The sequence below is a fragment of the Lutra lutra genome, chromosome 14, assembly GCF_902655055.1.
Source record: "Lutra lutra chromosome 14, mLutLut1.2, whole genome shotgun sequence".
NCBI classification, from domain to species: domain Eukaryota; kingdom Metazoa; phylum Chordata; class Mammalia; order Carnivora; family Mustelidae; genus Lutra; species Lutra lutra.
The window spans coordinates 38,802,665-38,820,233 of NC_062291.1; the positions used below are offsets into that span (position 1 = coordinate 38,802,665).

Below are 17,569 nucleotides of genomic sequence, written 5' to 3' on the forward strand. Positions count from 1 at the left end.
AGTGCTTTGCAATCATGGAATAGAAGACAGCCTAGGGAAGTTCAAAGACATTTAATTATTACTGTTGGTTCTTTTGAAAATTATTAAAGAGCCTGAAATTAGAAATTCAGATTTTCTCCAGATCCCTAAGAACAAACAGCTCGTTTATAAATGGCTTAGTGCGTCTGTTTCATGTACACAAAATTATCTTTCAGGAAAGTGGATTGTTTTTCACGTCATTTTGCATCTCTAAAATATACCACCTATGGCAAAAGGAGAGGAATTAGAGGTCTGACAAAAATCTACCGCAGAAATAATTAGCACTAGAGGCTGTGTCTGAGAGTTAAATGAAAGAGAATCTCATTTCTTATTTATCTCTGGTCTCTCTATCTGGAGCTCTCCATCACACCCCAGGGAAGAGGAATTGCATCTCTGATGCCTGGAAGGATGGCTTGCCTCGTTGCCTCCACAAGGTGTGTCTGCTGGCAATGACCCTGAGCCCCCAGCCTGGCAACTCACTCGGGGTCAGGGTGCTATTGAAATTTGCTTTAGCCCTGAAACTTTCTGAGGAAACAACCAGATACACCCATTGGTTTGCGAAAGTGGGCACCGGTCACGGGAACAGTGACACTCAGTCTTTACTCCCAAGGATTGAGACAGTCTTTGCTTAAATCAGATTCATTAAATGGAGAACACTGGAGTCAACTGAGGGTTTGTTGTGGTTTGTGTGTGTGTGTGTGTGTGTGTGTTTAAGCTCATCGAAGTTCACCCAAAATGAAGCTTCATTTGGGGAACTTTCACGACGCCCAATCCACCGATCACCCACCCACAGCGTTTGCACCCTTGCTGGGAATGTAAGGTTCGCCTAGCAGCTCCCGCCAGTCTCTGGGGTATGCCACCTTGCTCCTGAGATTTAAAAAAATGACTTTCATGACAGTGAGGCTTCCTCACTGCTCAACCCCTCTCGGGTACCTCTGTCGCTCACCATTTTAAATAAATGTGCCTCTTTTTTAAAGATTTTATTTATTTATTAGAGAGAGAGAGATTGTGAGCAGAGGCGGAAGGGTAGAGGGGAGAAGTTGGAGAGCCCAACATGGGACTTGATCCCAGGACCCTGGCTGGGATCATGACCTGAGCCGAAGGCAGACACTTAACCAACTGAGCCACCAGGCACCCAATGTGCCTCCTCCTAGATGTTTATAGGTACCGCTTCTACCTCCAGAAGAGGAATGGGCTTCCAGGAACATGTGAGTTACTTCAATAGCACTTCTGTCACAGCAAAGGACAGAAGCTGTACATCACTCAAGGTCTCCTCAAACAGAGTCAGGAAGAAGACTTCTCTTAAAGTCAGCGTTGGTGCTAGTATGGTTACCGAGTCGTAACACGATCCCCTTGGAGGATTCCGACTGTTTAAAGATAAGTCAAGGAGGATCCAAGATTGAAATGGTTTAAAAGAAGCCCACTTCCCCTGGGAGAACCTGGCCTTGGGGAGGCGACCTCTCCTCTCAGGACATCCTTGCTCTAGCCCAGCTCCACAGTTACAGTCCTGCTCCCTCTGCTAGATGCTTTCCTTTCTGCATATTGAGATCTGCCTAAAAAGGAATCTGAGAGGAAAAGAATCTTAGGGGAGTGTGAGGCAGAGGCCCTCTCACACAGGGAGAGTTTTAGATGTTATTTGAAATGAAACAAGAAGTCAGGGAAGGGTCCAACAGGGACTCCCTGTCCGATCTCCTGCTTCTCCTCAGTTGCTCCAGAAGATGAGAAAAAGATTACTCTTCTTTTTCCTGTTGTAGCTCTCCCAGCGTCCAGCACATTGCGAAGAACACAAGGGTCAGAGGTAAACCCTCACTGTCTTTATATGGACTGAAGGATGGTAGAGGGAATGAGAAAACACAGACACATTTGCGGCCACAAGGGAACACACTATTGCTATGCTCTTGTTTCATTCATAGAGACACCAAGACCTTGAAAGAGAACTGACTTGTCCAAGGTCACCAGGAAGTTACAACGGAGCCAGAATAAGAACCCAGTTAGTTTTCAGCTGACCACAGTTCCTCAGATGAAAGAAAGTGGTCATCACCTCTACTTTTATTTCCCAAATTGATCTCGAACACTGTCACTAATCCCCAAGGCCCAGAGAGATATGCTGCATGAACGTGGGTGAGCAAACAGCTTTCTTTTTTTCAGATGCTCTATGCTTTCTTCCTGGACAGGTCTAAGGTCCAAGAAACCAAGTTGCCCACCTCATGGCTCAGAGGGCGCCTTAAATAAACCTTTAACCTTAAGGCAGCTTCCCCAGGAGCCCACGCAGGTAGGTGCCTGTGCAATTAGGCAGCTCCTGAAAACAACCCTTTTTCTTTGCAGGAAGCTATTTTCCACCCCTAGAGCACAATCCCAGGCAGAAGGTTCCGTGAATGCCCAGCTGATATAATTACCTCCAGAGAGATCTAGCTTGACACACCAGGAGAATGTTCTGGATACCTCCCAGTGGGATTCCAAACCCCACGCCTTCCTGAGCAAGTCAGGGTTCAGAGGCTAATGGAACTAGCAGGCACAGGTGGCAGCCAGGGAGCCAGCAGAGTGCCCTCTGAAATGCCACCCTTTTGCAATTCGGCCTCTGTTTCAAGCCTTTTTCTTTTTTTTTTTTTTTTTAAGATTTATTTATTTAGGGCGCCTGGGTGGCTCAGTGGGTTAAGCCGCTGCCTTCGGCTCAGGTCATGATCTCAGGGTCCTGGGATCGAGGCCCGCATCGGGCTCTCTGCTCAGCAGGGAGCCTGCTTCCCTCTCTCTCTCTCTCTCTCTGCCTGCCTCTCCGTCTACTTGTGATCTCTCTCTGTCAAATAAATAAATAAAATCTTTAAAAAAAAAAAAAGATTTATTTATTTATTTAACAGAGATCACAAGTAAGCAGAGAGGCAGGCAGAGAAGGCGGGGGGTGGGGGGAAGCAGGCTCCCTGCTGAGCAGAGAGCCCGACGTGGGGCTCGATCCCAGGACCCCAGGATCATGACCTGAGCCAAAGGCAGAGGCTTTAACCCACTGAGCCACCCAGGCACCCCTCAAGATATTTTTAATGTAAGCATAGCCCAAATTAAAGAGAATGTGGTGTAGGAACAGGGTCTTTTCTTCTCCCTTTTTCAATGAGCTGCTCCCTGTTTCCCTTAAGACTGTTACTTCACCAGACCTGTACCCCTGGGACTAATAATACATTGTATGTTTATAAAAAAATTTTTAAAGTTAAAAAAAAAAAAAAAAGACTGTCACTTCACTAAGAGCCACCAAAAGGAAAGAAGCTTAAAACAGAGATGGGGGAAAAGGTCAAAATGCAGCCTCTCTGCTGAGGCAGGCTGGGGACAGACCTAGGAAGATGGGGGTTTCTCGACCCATCAGAGCAATCTGCTGGACCCTGGATTCTCCACAGACCTGTGTATCGAGTTTCTGGATTCACCTGCGTCCAACAAACACGGAAGGCCCAGAGGTCTGCTTGCCTGGGCAGGAGGCACATAGAGCTGACAGGTAAGCGCCCAAGCCCTAGGGAAAGACCTGGGTCCCAGCAGGCTTGGGAACTAGGAACCAAGCTTCCATTCAAACAGGTCCCCGGCTTCCGGGCATTGTCGTGATCTTCTATACCAGCACCAGGCCAACTGTATGAACTAAAATTAACTGGATGAGCAAAAACATGGGCCTGCTGCTTAAAAGGCCTGAGTGCATTTAATGGAGTTTCCGAGTGCCCTAATTCCTTAAGAAAGACAGACAAGCAAATGTCCTGCCCTAGTTCCCTCACTACTCAAACGCTAGAGAACATTTTTTGCAATAAAATTTTTAGGGCAAATGGTGGATTTCTGTTGTTGTCATTCCCCTGAAGTAGTTGTTTTTCTGGAAAAGACCTCATTCTGGACCCAGACCCTAAAAATGGGGCTTCTAGTGCACCAAATCGGGATGTTTGGGGCCTACAGGCACGAGTCAGTCTGCCTCTTCCTAAACATAGCCTAGTAAACTAAACTTGGAAGCATCAGCTTGTGTGTGGTCCCGAGTGTGACTCTGTAAGCACGTGCCCCCAGCAATGACAACGGCTGGCGACTTTGTCATCCACGTCATCCCTATTTTTGAGTCTCCCTGCTAAACAAACTTCTACACAGCTGAAACGGAGGCTCTAAGAAGAGTTTCACTCCACCAGGGCATTTTTCTGGCAAACAGGGGTGGCTAAAGCATGGGTGTCCTCCAAAGGCCCTGGGGGAAAAGCCAAGTGAGAAAACTCTCCGAGCACAAGATGGTGGGCCCCAAATACAACCATTCCATTTCCTCCAAAGCCTCCAGGGGGTGCCAGCTTTTACTGGATGGGAAAGAAGTTAGTTATGAAACACATTTGCTCAGGCCCCTCGGGGCCAGCGGCAGGCATACACAGGATGTATGACCCAGGCCTGTCCAAGGACGGATGGAGAGGTCGTGGGCTCTGATTTATGACCAAAGTACTTAAAAAATCTTGCCACCTAGAGCATTGTAGCAAAATGTAGGCATACCATTTGCACTTTCAACATTCTGAATGATTTCACTTTGCAGATTTTGCTAGAAGAACTAACATGTGTCCAGTGCCTTAAATAACATCTGACACCTAGTAGATCTTCCAGGAATGTCTGAAAGAATGAATGAATAGCTCCAGGGAGGTGCCTTGCATGTACAGCAGAATATGTGTCCTCTTCTGGTGACAGGACACGTTCCTGCATCCTTCCAACAGGTTTGTGGTGCTGCCCACCAAAATGAATGTTGAAGACACCTCCCTGTATACTGGAGATGACATGTTCTCTGAAATCGGCTCTGTCAGTCTCATCCCATACCCAAGAAGGACTGCACAGGGGGACCACAGTGAGTGCGCTTGACCCTTTTCCTACAAGACCCGTTTGTCATGCTGCTAAGGCATTTCCTATGACACATGCTCCTGGGATGCATAGCTCCCAGGGTGAGCCCAGTCTGCACTGCAGCCCCCAGCCCGCTCCAGGAGGCTACATGAAGTGAGAATTTCCTGGCTGACTTGACATTGGTGAGTCAGACTGGCATGAGCCAGCTTCAGAAATGACAGGGCCTGAATTGTGTGCATGGAGCAAACATCATCAGCTGGCTGGACCCAAACCAAGGCCTGCTTGGGACATTCAAGAGCCCTTTCAAATGGCCATGCCCAGAGCTGGTTCGGCACTCTGAGCAGACATCTGAGTGTGGTGAGGTCCAAGGGCTGCTCCAACTCTGCTGCAGGAAAGGATTTATTCTCCACTCCCCCCACAGCAGCCCATTTCCTCCGAGACCTGTCATTGGGGTCACACAACAAGGGCAAAGTGATAATAGCTAATGCTTAGTAAGCATTCAACCTGTAATAGCCACGATTCTAAACATCCTATATACACAGATGCACAAATCCTTACAAGATTAAGAAACAGGGACTATTACTATGGCCACTGGACAGATAAGAAAACTGAGGCACCAAAACTGAAGCCACTCATGCAGGGTCAAGGCCCTAGAGAAGGGCCAGCTGGGACTCAGCAGAAGGGCTGCAGAGGGTGGGTCCCTAAGCACCCTACGGGACCATGCATAACAGCCCCCAGCCTCCTTTCCTGAGGATGCATGTCCCAGGGTGGGAGGAAAAGCAGAAGCTGGACATGCTGGGAGGCTGAGTCTTTTACCTATCCTCCTTGTTGGTTCCAATCCAATGAGAAAAAGACACAAGGAGCCAGATGGAGAACAAGAGAGTAGGAGCTCCCATCAGAGAACGCTGGCTCAGAGAAGGGCAGGTGTCCTGTCTCCCAGCCCATACCCAGAAGCTGCAACAGGAAGAACAGAAGCAAGGGTGACCGGCACAGGAGAGCCCTGCCGATGCCCTACCTTACTGATCAGGCATCTGCCGGGCACTACATTCAATTCCGTGTGCCAGGGAACACCAGTGAAGGCACATGGATGAGACAGATGGACGAATGGATGTCGATGAACGAATGTACAGACAGATAAGGTGGGAGGACAACACAGGCACCCACTCCCCCCAGAAACCCCGGAGGAGAGAGGCAATGGGGCACAAGCACAGGCCACCAAGCCCACAGGCCCCTGGGGGTCAGAGACAAACAGCCAGGCTGAAGCAGCCTGCTCCTGGGCCAGGAGGCTTTTCCTCACCCCATGAGCTATCCGAGGATTCATTTCTGAAACTCTCCTTCATTTTCACAGGGGAGGCCAGAGAAGCCAACACACCAGCTAGTAAAATTAACAGCTGCTCCTTACAGAAGGCGCTGGGGAGGCTGGCTCACAGAGCACGTGGCCCGTAGACCAGCAGTGCAGACGAGCAGCTGGTGTGGCCAAGATGCAGAGCCTGCAGGCCTGAGCCAGGCGTGTCCTCCGTGGCAGGGACTGGACTCTGGCTGCTGGGCAGGGCCTGGGGAAGGCTGAAAGCAGGAGATGCAGACAGGTGGAGATAAATGGAGTGACCCTGCTGCAGAATTCCCAGATGCACGCCACTGACCTTGGGAAAGGGAGACTCATTAACTGAGCCAGCTGGGAACCTGCTGCCGAACTTGGGGAGGCCACCTGGCTCTGTCCTTGTCTCCCCACCTCTGTGACATCATTTGGTCAAGGATGCAGTCCCCTGCCGAAGGGGCTAGATGGTACACCTTATTCATGAACTTGTGCTGTGGGGAATGGTGGGGCAAATCCCGCTCGCTGCTTAGAAATACTGATAGTCATGGAGCAGAGGGGGAATTTAATGATTTAGTTCGGGGGCTGGCAAACGTCTTCTGTACAGGGCCAGACAGGAACTATTTTAGGCTGGTGGGTATTTTGGACTCTGTGGATACTACTCAATTCTGCATTGCAGTTCAGGACAAAAGCAGCCATAGACAATATGTAAATGAGTGAGCATGGCTGTGTCCCAATAAAGCTTTGTTTATGAACACTGAAATTTGAATTTCATATAACTCCACATGTCACAAGATATTCTTTTGATTTTTTTTTTTTAAACACCATTAAAAATGTTAAAACCATCCTTAGCTTGCGAGCTTGGGAGTCAAACAGGCAGTGAGCTAGATTTGGACCACAGGTTGCAGTTCACTGATCCCTGGACTACTTAAATGTTTCCCAAAGTGTGTTCTTTATGATGCCTACAGGTTTTTCCTAAGGAAAGGGTTTAATGGTGAAATAGGAATGGGAAACATTGGGCAAAGCAAAGCCTTTCTGCCTTTTTACCGCAGGACCTCTTTAAGCCTTGCATGTTGATATGCATTGACAAATCTCAAAAACAGGAGAGAAAGGAAGTCTGTCCAAGTTCCAGGAAACCCATTTTTATCCTAGAGCATCTCCTAGATCTAGTTTTCTGTAGAAGCCAATTAAAGCAGTGAGGATGAAGTCTAAGCAACCGGCAGCAACGGCACCAAATGTGATCCTGCCTGTCTTTGAACTTCTCCAGTGACAGGCAGCTCACCACCTATCATGAGTGCCTGCTGGATTCAGCGACTTCTCTGACTCACGTTTTCCCACCCAATGGTGCTGGGTCACAAGTAACAGACCTAGGGTAACCTAGTGCGCCCTTCAAGGTGAGGACAAACATTTCCTGTTTAATGATATAAAGAAAGCACCCCTTCCTTGACCTACTAATTCATATCCAAAATATAAACTCTGCATAGGATAAAATAAAGAGCCATTATTAAGTCCTGGAGAGCAACTGCCATGCATTTCTTTCCAAAGACGCCTCCTTAGGGGAGTTTAAAAAAAAACTCAAACAAAATCGACTCCCAAGTGCACAGACGGCAGGACCTTCCCCTTCACTATGAGAACATTCTTACAAAGAATGCAGGCCCGTGACATCTCTGGTCTTTCCGCGACATAGGACATTTGTAGGTGATTATAAAAATTTTATGTAGATTTGCCTGAAATGTAATAAAAAGGGGAGGGAGTGCAGATAGAGGAAAAGAGAGATGGAAATGTGAGCTGTGTGTGAACTTGCCACCAGGCAGCCCTGGAAAAGAAAAGTACAGGATGCTGATAAGAAATGTCAGCAGCACCATGAGTCACCTAAAGGGAGAAATGAAAGCAATAAATGTCACATAGTTGATTAGGCGCATACCCACGTGCAACGCCATTTTGTCCAACCAGTCCAATTTCACGTGCAAATGGCACAACAGAACACGTCTATTTAACCCTATTAAACCGACAGGATTATTTCTGTTTGAAAGGCGCATTTGATACATATTTTCTTTGGGGCCCCGGGTGATGAAGATAGAATGGCCCAGCCTGTGTACAGAATGTGAAGTAAAATGCCACACGGGCAATGCATTTAGGAAGATAAAGGGAAAGATTGGTGTTTTTCTTTCTCCTTCTTCAACAAATCATCCCAACGACAGCAAAGCAAGTAGTCTATCTTCTCAGTCCATGGATTAGATCTAGATGCCTCCTGGAACAATATTCAAATGTAGTGGCATGGGAATATGGGGGAAAATAACCAAAAGGAACCGTTCTGGGAGTTCTATCTTTGCTCAAGGAGCTGATCATTATATGGACAAAAACCAATCTTTGAAGAGAAGCACAAATTACTGAATGTATAAAGGGCTTGTAGTATGGCCCAAGCAATGTAGACATGTAGACCCAGCTTGCACCTTGAGGTGAGGCCATGCGTGGCCACGGGACATAGTGTTTTCTTAGAGAGACAGCCACTCAGAGATCAATGTAGGGATTAATAAATAAGAATGTTCGGAAATAAAATGCTTAACAGAGATGGGGTGAGTGTGTATGTGTGCCAACATTTAGCTGTCTGTGTTTCTGTGTGTAACTTTCCTCATTATAAATGGGTTCTCTGGTACGATAACTCTTGTGATATATTACCTTACAAGATTCCTTCTTAAGGAAGTTCTTTCTGCCTTTTGATATACTTACTAAGTAAGCAAGTAAACAGACCATGGGTCAGCAACCTATGGCCACGAACAACAGTCTGGCCCACCACTTGTTTTTGGCAAGTTTTACGGGAGCACAGTCACATCTGTGTATTGTCCACAGCTGCTTTCAAATGACAATGGCGGAGTTGAGTAGTTGTGACAGGGTCCCTAGATCTGCAAAACCTAAAACCTTTACTATCTGACCCCTTGCAGAATACCTTCCCAACCCTGAACTAGACTAACTCTACTACTAACTTTGGCTTATGATTCTGTAACGTACAACCAAGCAATACAAAAGCCTACTCTGTTTCTTGCCCTCCTTATTTATATATACCACCTTAATCTTAGAAAAATGTCATTAGTTCACCAACCAGTAATGCAGCGTATAACCACAGACATGTAAAGTGTGAGGAGGAGGGTAAGACAATCAGGACAAAGGGAAAATGAGCCAAAGGACGCATAGATGTAGTGAGGGGGGTGTGAAGTTGTAGAATGCAAATCTTGAGGTGCTGTGTGCTTTCCGTGGGCCATGAACTTGGCTCACAGCAGCCGCTACAAGGAGAGGGCCATGATCCCTTTCCCAACTTGAAGTGTTCCCTGAAGGTCGACCAGGAAGACCACAGCAATCCCTGGCATGAAGAACTACCTATCTCCTGAGACTGTGCATAAAAAGAACAGCAAGTGTGGTGAACGAAGGCCCCAGCAACACCCCAATGGCTGGGAAGCATCTCCACAGCATTTACTGTTACACCGAGCAGTCCTGTGGCCAACTCCACGTCCCAAAGTGAGCTTTACACCAATTCTCCCAGTATATTCCCAAATTTTGACATAAGCATGCACCCCCTCTCATAATCAGAAAATAATAAATATCTTTCATAAAAAAATAAATAAAGGAAGGAAGCCACAACGCTTGTCAGCCTGGTGCTCACTTCGACACAGAACCCCTTAGCCACGCGCTCCAAGAGGAGACTGGGTCCGGTCTGGCTCTTCTCCTGAAGCTAACTAAGCCTGAGTGCCACAGCAAGAGACAAGGCAGGCTATTCCGAGACCCGAAGCCGAAGCTCCACGTGGGAACTAGGAAAAGCGCTGCTGAATGGTGACTATCACTTATCCTTTTGCACACGGAGCCCTACAACTTTAAATCTAGTCTATCAATATAAATAATTCACGCCCTGCATCTCTCCTGCTCACGGCTTTACGCCCAGGGCCTAGAATAGTGCCAGGGGCAGGTAAGAAATAAGTACTTAGCTGCACGAACCATGTGCTCATCTGAGAGAGTCCAGATAGCAGGTGTGTCTACAGATGTGCTGGGGTTGTCTTGGGGAATCTTTCCCAACCTGGGCCTTACCCACAATGCCTAGCTCTGAGACTCTCATCTGTGACAACCAGACAGGTAAGAAAGGGGCCCAGGTATGGAGGCCAAGCTCCTGAGCCATGTGTCAAAAAATAAAATAAAAATTGAAAAGGGAAACTCCGAACAGCTGGATGTCTAGTCTTGCTTCCGTCCCATTGTTGCAAGGATAAACATTTGGACAGTTCAAGACAAACACAGCTTTGGGTTCTGCACAGGCAGCGCCGCGTTCTGGTGCGCGCTGAGACTTCCACGTGAAATCTGCTCCCTCCTCAGAGCAAAGCCCTGCCTTCTCCTGAAGGAGAGGCCTATTCTGGAGGTACGGCCTGGAACTCCCAGATGTCTACTCTCCATGCAGCGGGACCTGCTCTGCTCTGAGAGAGCCAGAGCGGCCTGGGCAGGATTTTCTCCAAGGAGACCTTCAGAGAGCAGCTGGCGTCACTGCGCTCCTCCATGCAAATGTTAAGAGAATCAGGCTAAACCACCTCAGGACCTAATTGGCTCAGACAGTAATGGAAAAATATCACAGCCAAAGCGACAGCTGCCAGTGGCTTAGAAAAAGAAGAGGCATTGTCTTCAACTGGGAAGTAACGACATGGAAAGAGCACTAGACAGGGAGTCCAGAGGCTTGCAGACTCAGGCCTGGCTGGGTCACTTCAGGCTGCATAGCCTTCAGCAAGGCGTTGCCCTTCCCAACCCTTGGGTTCCTTGACTGTGAGATGGAGATGAATTCATTGACAAGACTGGCTCTCTTGCTTCCTTGTAATGAACCCCTACAGCCCAACAGCAAAATCGGGAATATGGAACAAATACAACATGTGCCTTGCCATGATCATAATGTGTAGGGCCTTGCACAGTGCCTGGCTCACAAGAGGCTCTCGAGAATGTTACTGTGAGCAGGAGTATCAAGATGGCTACTGGAGTACTTGGTCTGTGAGTTCTGCTCCCCAAACACCTCTTCCCACCTGCCTGTACCACACAGTGCTCGTTCAGGACTTGCTGCCGTGGCCTGTCCCCAGCACCAGACCTCACAGTCCTGACTGACCCTCACACCTCAAGCTCCCGCCTCCCCAATCCACCCTCCACCTGTCCACTAGTATTTCTCTCTGCACAACCTTCCATCGTGATGCCCCTCCCTCAAAATCTCCTTTCCCTACAAAATTCAGTCCAAATTCCTTAGCTGGGCATTTGAAGACATGACAAGCTGTCTCCAGCCCACCTTCCCAGGTCTCTGTCCCCTCGGGTGCCTCTGTGTTCACAGCCTGGTCCTCGCTCCCTCCATGCCATGTCCTTTCTCTGCCACCTCTGGGATGATCCCCTCTCCTCCCTCTGGGATGATCCCCTCTCCTCAACAGACATTCATGATGTTAGCTCACAGTTCAAACTCCAATGCTTTCTGCCTTGTTTATTATTTAGGTATTCTTCTCAGCTTCTGGCCTACTAAGTGGTCCCTTTCTTGTTTCCAAGCTTTTATCTTTGATGTCTTCTCTGTCATGAAGCATGGGCTCAGTTCATCTTGAAATGGAAGTTTTAGCTCAAAGGATCTCCTCCCTGTGAGGTGCCACAAAGGCTTTCTTGATGGTCCCTATGTCCCCACGCTCAGCGTCCCCTACACACACCCACACGAGGCTTGTACTCATCGCGTTTCTCCTCCAGACATTCTTTCAGTAATTTCCGTCCATGGTGCAATGGAATTAGATCATATTGTTTTCCATAGGGCTGGAAAAAAACGCCTGGCCAAGTCATCCTCAGTAACTTTTGGCTGATGCTGATGACGGTAATTAGGGCTGTCTAGAGTGCCACAGTGGCCACGTGGAAGGGACAGGCATCGCATCTGGGCAACCAAAGTGTCTGCTGAGCCTCGTCCACAATCACTACCTCAGGTAGAGAATGCACTGCCTGCGTTTTTTCCCACATGAATGCCCAGACCTGGAATTCCACCTCCACAAGCTTCCTACACAGAATCCACTCCTGCACAAGCACAGAAGAGCAATGGAGCCTTTACCGGAGACTCTGCAGGGAGGGGAGGATGGGGTATGGCGGCACAGCCCGCGGCAAGCCACCTTCACTTCTTCATTAGATGCTCCGTACTTCCCCATCTCTCCTGGTCCTACCAACCTGGGTTGTCTTGCTCTAGGCAGTAACTGGCCTCACCGGTTCCTCTCTCCTCCTCTCCCAAGCCCCAGCTTTAAATCTCTTCCCTTTCTATGTTTCCATCAACAAACAACAGCCACAGCTTCACATCTAGACTCTCCAGAAGGCTCGGCTCCCGAAAGCTCCCTCCATTAACAGAACCTTGACCTCCTTGAAGGCTGTCTGGCCACCACCTTTGTGACACAAGCGTGATATTCAGTGTCTTATCCCCTCCCTCAAGCAGTTTGTGAGATATTCATTCCGAACGTAACACAGAGTTCTCCCCAAGAAGGATCCTGAGGGGTCAACTTTTACCTCTTCCCTACATCTTTCATCCCCTCTTCACTGAGCTTTTGCCAGGAAGCATCAAGGTTTTCAGTGTTCCTGCCCCATCTTTGATTCACCCAACCGTCAGAACATTCCTATTCATCCTTTGAGCCAAATGAGTCTTGACCAAGCCCCAGTTTCAGGCCCAGCAAGGGCAGCTTCCTGAATTGTAGCAAGAAATCATTTGGAATAGAGCATCCTTCTCAGGAGAACCCCTGTCCGAGAGCAGACCCAAGAGAGCCGATGGGCACGTACAGAGAACTCTCTGGATCCTGGCATTTATCCTTTATGGGCTCTCTGCAGAATTCTGAGCACATATTGCTTCAACTCCCTTCTCCTCTCCAAGACTATCAAGCTGTGTACGTGTGCGTCTATGTGCCTGCTTGTGGATGCGTGCACCCTTGTGCGTGCGTGCCTGCGTACACCTACCCTGCTGATAGAGGAAATGCTCTCCATCCTCCCAACAGACCCTCATTGCCCCAGATGCAAATCCCCCCTCAAACCACTGGCTTATGTATACAGAGAACCCGGCCTCTACTCCACAATCCACTGTTCACCCCCCACTTTCCAACAGTCGAGGCCTGAAGAAGCCCCAGGAAACATGGCGTCCCTCTAAGCAAAGGCATCATGGACCAGATAGCAGGCCTCCCCAAGGGGGAGGGAGTTGGGGACTCACCAGGACTCTGCCAGTCAGTGTCTGGGCAGATATCATCACCCCCGCCCAGTCCTTCACAGAGGTCATCCAGCCGACTTCAGCTGCCACTGCCTCCTCTTTTTCGTCCACTGGCTTGAGAGTGCCATCCGCCTGGCTTGAGCCATTGTTAATCTTCTGGGCCTCCTGGCAACAGAGAGAACAGGGTTGAGAATAGGAAACAACTGAGTTTATTAAACACAACCTACCCAAAAGAATCAAAGTTGGAAGGGTCCTGGCTGATGTGGGAAGTGGCTTGAAGGTACAAGGGGCAGGGAGATGGAATGCATGATGGCTTGGTTTTCTTTTAAATCTTTTTCTTAAAGAATCTTTATTTTCTCTTAAAATATCTTTGTGAAAGATAGAATGAAATTGATCTCCTTCCACTTTATTTATTTTTTTTTTTTAAAGATTTCATTTATTTATTTGACAGACAGAGATCACAGGTAGGCAGAGAGGCAGGCAGAGAGAGGAAGGGAAGCAGGCTCCCTGCCGAGCAGAGAGCCCGATGTGGGGCTCGATCCCAGGACCCTGGGATCATGACCTGAGCCGAAGGCAGAGGCTTTAACCCGCTGAGCCACCCAGGCGCCCCTCTCCTTCCACTTTAAAGGGAAAAAAAAAATCACGAAGCTCAGGACGGAAATCATCTCGTCTAGGGCCGGGAATAACTAAGAAGGAGGTGAGGTTGGCATGTTGTGGTCTCCACCCGCCCAGCCTTCCTATCCAGCTCACAGGAGTGCTCGATCTTTCTTAAGAAAATCCCCAACTCCTCACCTCGATCTGTGTAGTTCAAAAAGAACTGAAGGCCCACAATGGCTCTAGGAATAGAAACTGATTAATTAGACGATCCCATCCCGTAAGCAAGAGCAGATGGACCAGTGATGGTTACGTGACCCATGCCAACCCAATACACTTCAAGCCTGGGACTTTTGCTAGAAAGAGTAGGAAAAGTAATCCTTCCCTGAGAATGAAGCCACCACAGAGGAAGCTATAAGTGACAGAATACGGATGTCATCATTTGAACATCTGAATCCAGCTGTGCCTGAAATCCACACCAGACCTTTTTAATTACAAAAGAGAATAAATTGTGGCTAAAAACATGCTTGAGTAAACAAGGTTGACTTCCTCAGATAAATGAGCCCCACGTGGGGCCCTAAATCACATGCTTTTATATGCAATGTGTCCTCTGCCTACTTCTCCCAGAGAGGGTCAGAACTTACTCCCTCACCTCCCTCAAGTCTTTTGTCAATGAAATCTTCTCAGGCTACCCTTTGAAAACTCCAACTCGCCTTCCAATAGCACCACCTTTCTGTTTTATTTTTCATTCACAGTCTGCCTTGTGATACTGAGTATCAGCCCCTTCCTGGGCCTACGAATGACAAACAAAATACAGGACACCCAGAGAAAACTGAGTTTCAGATACAATACAAATTTTTTACATGACACATAGCTATACTAAAAATATATTCTATAACACATATATTTAACTGGGCCCCCTACTCAAATATCCACTGAGATTATGTTTGCAGGTACCGATGAAGAAAAAGATGCTGGGCCAATTATGTTCACCCTTCAATTTAAAAGCTTAGAATCAAATTTCAAAGCAAACACACTGTGAGTTGGAGCAAGGGAGAGAAACCAAGGCAGACGTGAAAAGCTTGGTATGCAGTGAGTGGGGGTAAGGCAGAGTGAGGAAAGGAGAACTGAGACGCACGGGATGAGTCACCCTCTTGGGGACTTGCAAGCAGGCCGGAAGCTACTCCTGACGCACGGTTCTCCCCTTCCGGCCTCCATGGGCTCGAGGGAAGTCGAGAAGCCAGAAGGCGCCTCAGCAGCACTGGGGGCTCATGCCGTCTCTCCCGGTGTGTGAGGTCCCCGGGAAACTAGAACAATGTGAGAGGAGGCCTGTGGGGAGCCCCAGGGTGGGCATGCTCAGGGCCACCTACTTACACCTGTGGACTCTGCCACCCAAGCCACCTAAGGCCAGTCTCAGTGGCCTGTTAGGACCCCAAGTCTTGACCACGTGGAGATTCTGCTGGTGTAGATTCAGCTCTCCTGACGCATGGGACCACTGGGACCCCGCACCCCCTAAGATGGGGACAATATGGCCTGCCGCATAGATGTTGGAGGGATTAACCAGGGCCCAAAGGCACACAACACACTTTCAGTTCATTAGTCCTACCACGTCCCGCCTCTCCTTGAGCCACCGGCACTAGAAAGCAGTGATTCTCAAGTTCGAGTGGGCATCAGAACCACTCAGAGGCCTCGTTAAAACACAGTGCTGGGCCCCATGTCGGAACCTACCGATGCTACCAGCCCGGGAACCCCACTTTGAGAACCACCATTCCTAATCATGTTGGCATGGCTTAATCATCCCTGCCTGATCTAAAATGGGACACGGATCTGAACCCCCAGCTCTTTCCAAGCCTCTCTCTTCACCTGGGACAGAACACCCCTTGTTTCTTTCAGAACCCAGGGTTGGGGGTGGACAAGGGAGAGGTGGGGGCAGGGCATAACCCTCTAAATCAGAGGCTCTGTGTCTCCTTCCAAGCAATGTCCACCACACCCCACCCCAGCGACCTGTCAGAGCTGGTCCACGGCCACAGGCGGCTCCTCAGCCCAGGAGGCTCAGGCTCCACAGCCACCTGGCAGACTGGCAGACCTTGGAGGAGAGAAGCCGCCTGGAAGGGGCCAGGAGGCAGGGAGTCCCCCCCAAGTCCCAGTGGTTTCAGTGCATCAATAATTCAGAGCACAAGAGGTATACTGCAGAGAATGCCCTTTTGCCAGCCCTCTTAACTATTGTTTTACAAGGCATTCATTATTTTAATTACTTTATGATAGGCCAGGAAAAACACAGACTAAAGAAAGATAATGCCCGTGTTATTATTTGCTGACACTAGATGCCGTGGGCTTAATTACCACAGTGGGAGGCAGGCCTGGGGGAACGGCAGGACAGCAAGGAGGCTAGGGCTCCGGGGGGCGGGGGGGACTGCTGCCAGCTGGTCAGGGTTGCCACCTTTGGCCTCCTCCAGCCAAAGCACCCCTTGCTAGCAGCAGGTACAACCCCTTCCTCCAGAGAAGAGAGGGCAGAGGCCCGGAGAGGTTGTGTCTTTGTGGAGACACAAGGCAGGGAAGGAATTGTAAGGGACAATGCCCAATATGACAGTGACTGGCCACCACTTATCAAGCCAGAACGGGATGCCATCAACTAAAAATTAAGTGCTTTCCATGTACAATCTTGCTTAGAGCTTACGATAATCCAGCAGGCAGGTGGAGTTATCCCCATTTCACAAACAACGTGACTAAGAGCAGGTATTGCTTACAGGAAGGCACAGAGCTTGAGAGGGCTGGAAGCAGACAGCCCACTGGGGCTTGGTCAGCTCTGCCACTGACGAGCTCACGAGCCTCACCTCCTCCATGTAAATGGGGATCAGCAAGCGAACCCCAGCAAGACGGCGGTGAAGCTTCTCTCAGATAAACCATGTGCAGTGTTTGGCCTGGTGCTGGGCAGCCAGAGTCCCCAAGACAGAGCACCCACTGATGGGACTGGTTGCCTCCAAGGATAGTCAAAACTGAACCACATTGTTTGGTGGCACTGAGAGGGATGCGAATGGACCCAGGTGGGACACTGACCCGGAGAGAAAACTTAGTAATTATGGAATGGAGGATAAGCGAGTAGAACTTCTAAAAGCTATGATTTTTCAGGGGCCCTTGGGAAGGAAGGCGCCATGACTTCTGGAGGGACTCCAGCCACGTGGCACCCCCTAGGACAATGGGGGCAGGGATTCCTACAAAGAGTGGGCCCTTGACCAAGGGGCCTCTTAGATCCCTTCTGTTTCTGAACTCCATCAGATCAACCTCCCACTCGAAATGAGGAGACTGAGGGCCCGAGGGAGGCTGCCTCCTGAGTCCCAGGACACTGCTCTCTCTCCTATGCCCCAGGACCATGCTGGGGGGTGGGGACCAGTGGGCAATGGTGCTTTGCTGAGTGGCAAAGAGGACGTCCACCAAAACTTCCACCTCCCACTGCAAGAAGGACTCAGCGGCCCTTCCGGGAGGGCTTCTAAGCAGGAGTCAGGCTCCCTGGTATCAGGAGAGGCCTGGCCTTGATCCCCACTCACCCTCCAGGAAGACCACTGTGTGCAGGTCCCTCTGTGCATGTAGGCATGTGTGTGAGACAGAGAGACCCCACA

General features: G+C 49.1%; 1 protein-coding gene across 30 annotated transcripts in view; it reads right to left on the reverse strand.

Annotated features, from left to right (window-relative positions):
* KCNMA1 (potassium calcium-activated channel subfamily M alpha 1) overlaps positions 1-17,569 on the reverse strand; it is a 729,891-nt gene that overhangs the window by 499,771 nt on the left and 212,551 nt on the right. For all 30 annotated transcript variants that reach the window (XM_047701854.1, XM_047701853.1, XM_047701852.1 and 27 more), the window contains exon 2: positions 13,362-13,523. In XM_047701854.1, the coding sequence (XP_047557810.1) occupies positions 13,362-13,523 (162 nt within the window). The remainder of the gene's footprint in view (positions 1-13,361; positions 13,524-17,569) is intronic.